The sequence below is a fragment of the Apaloderma vittatum genome, unplaced genomic scaffold (assembly GCF_000703405.1).
Source record: "Apaloderma vittatum isolate BGI_N311 unplaced genomic scaffold, ASM70340v1 scaffold23184, whole genome shotgun sequence".
NCBI lineage: Eukaryota > Metazoa > Chordata > Aves > Trogoniformes > Trogonidae > Apaloderma > Apaloderma vittatum.
In genome coordinates, this window is record NW_009712433.1 from 1 (window position 1) to 2,039 (window position 2,039).

At 46.6% G+C, this 2,039-nt stretch overlaps 1 protein-coding gene across 1 annotated transcript; it reads right to left on the minus strand.

Annotated features, from left to right (window-relative positions):
• Positions 1-347: 347 nt before the first annotated feature.
• Positions 348-1,298, minus strand: LOC104272880 (olfactory receptor 10A7-like; the record flags this gene model as incomplete). Its single annotated transcript, XM_009867989.1, has 1 exon — positions 348-1,298. A coding segment is annotated over one exon (951 nt), but the record flags the coding sequence as incomplete, so codon positions are not given.
• Between the last annotated feature and the right edge of the window lie 741 nt (positions 1,299-2,039).

A 2,039-nucleotide genomic window follows, 5' to 3' on the forward strand; every position in this document is an offset into this window, starting at 1 on the left:
ATTTTTTCTCCTATATGCCTTATATTTAATAATAAAAATTAATATTTTTATTACTATTATTTTTTTGAAATTATTGAACTGTTTTTCCCATAGCTGATGAATTTTCTCACTTTTAATCTTCCAATTCTCTCACCCAACCCACTGGAGGTTAGTGAGTGAGTGGCTGCATGGGGCTTAGTTGCTGGAAGGGGTTAAACCATGACATTGTTCTGCATCTTGTCATGAGGATGGGATGGGGTATTCAAGACCTGTTGGGATAGCACTGGACAGCTGGACTGACATCGTCTGGGTTAGGGTGAAAATAGAAAGAACATCATTAAACTTCACGTAAGTGGGGCAGAAAAGATTTATTTGTTCATCAGCTCAGCCATCTTTCTGATTAGTACTTCTTTCACTTCTTTATTCCTCAGGCTGTAAATCAAGGGATTTAGTGTGGGAATTACGGCTGTGTATATGAGAGCCAGGATTTCCTTAGTGTCCTGCAAGGTGCTGGATTTTGGTGGTAAGTAAATCACGATCCCACTTCCACAGTACAACGTTACAACAATGAGGTGTGAGGAGCAGGTGGAGAAGGTCTTGCGTCTGCCCTCTGCAGAGGAAATCTTCAGGATGCTGGAGATGATGCAGGCATAGGATACCAGGATGAGACAAAACGGTGTAAGGATGACCAGCACTGTGGCAGTAATGATCTGTATTTCATACGAAGAGGTGTCGGTGCAGGAGAGCGTGATGAGTGGGGGGATGTCACAGAAGAAGTAGTTAATCCTCCTGGGCCCACAGAATGGTAGTGTGAACACCCAGGCTGTCTGCACCACAGACACAACATTCCCACTGCAGCAGGACAGGAGGACCAGGGAGAGACAAACTCTGCTGTTCATGGTGATTGCGTATCTAAGGGGGTTGCATATGGCCACGTAACGGTCATAGGCCATGGCTGCCAACAGGTACCATTCAGTGGCTCCTAAGAAAATCACACAGTAGAGCTGTGTGACACAGCCCACGTAGGAAATGCTCCTGTCCTCTGACAGGAAGTTTACCAGCATCCTGGGGACAACGATGGATGCTGTGGAGACATCCAGGAAGGACAGGACCCGGAGGAAGAAGTACATGGGCATGTGGAGGGTGGGGTGCACCGTGACCACAAAGATGAGAAAGTTCCCAATGATGGTGAAGATGTACAGGAAACAGAATGTGGAGAAGAGCACGTGCTGCAGTTCTGGGTGGTTGGACAATCCAGAGAGGACAAACTTGGTCATCAGAGTGTGGTTTCCTGGCTCTGGGCCCTCTGTTGCCTTCATCTGGGAGGAATCAAATGGACAGACTGTCAGAGGGGCAGACACTGCACCAAGATCATGGAGCTTCAGCCAGTGACACAAGCAAGAAGTCTCTTGGTAGTCCCAGGGGAGCCACTGGATCAAAGGGTGCAATTCTGGAGCTGGCTTAGCTGAACAATATAATAAGGCAACAGCTGAGCGTGCTGAAAGAGGGTGATAGTGGCACTCTCTAAATGTCAGAGTTTAGTTTGGTGACCAAGCACACAACTGTGAGGTGTGGCTCCCTTATGAGTGTAGCGTTCATTGTGTTCCCCCTGAATGTCAGGTCTGTGTTCCCAACTGGTTTCACAGGTGCTCTCTGCACTGAAGTTAATGCCCAACTGAAAACAAAAACACCCACAAACTAAAGTAAACAAAAATAAAACAAACCAAAGCCAAATGATGCATCCTTTGACTGCAGACAGGCAAAGGAAGAAGGAATAATTAGATTGTGAAGCTGAGCACATTTTTCAGACCTACCACCTCTTACCAAGTGATCAACCAACTGTAGGACACCAGTAAATCTTAAGGCACAGAATGCATTTTGACAGCAGAAATGTATCCATGTGTGGGGACAGAGGGAAAAAATCACCTTTTCCACTCTGCACACACGGACCTGCTCAACCTGCCACAGGGATGGGGAAGGACACATGACCAAAGCAAGAGCAACATACATGGGGGCATACAGCCCCATCATGATTCACTCACTCCTTCTTCTGACTCCAT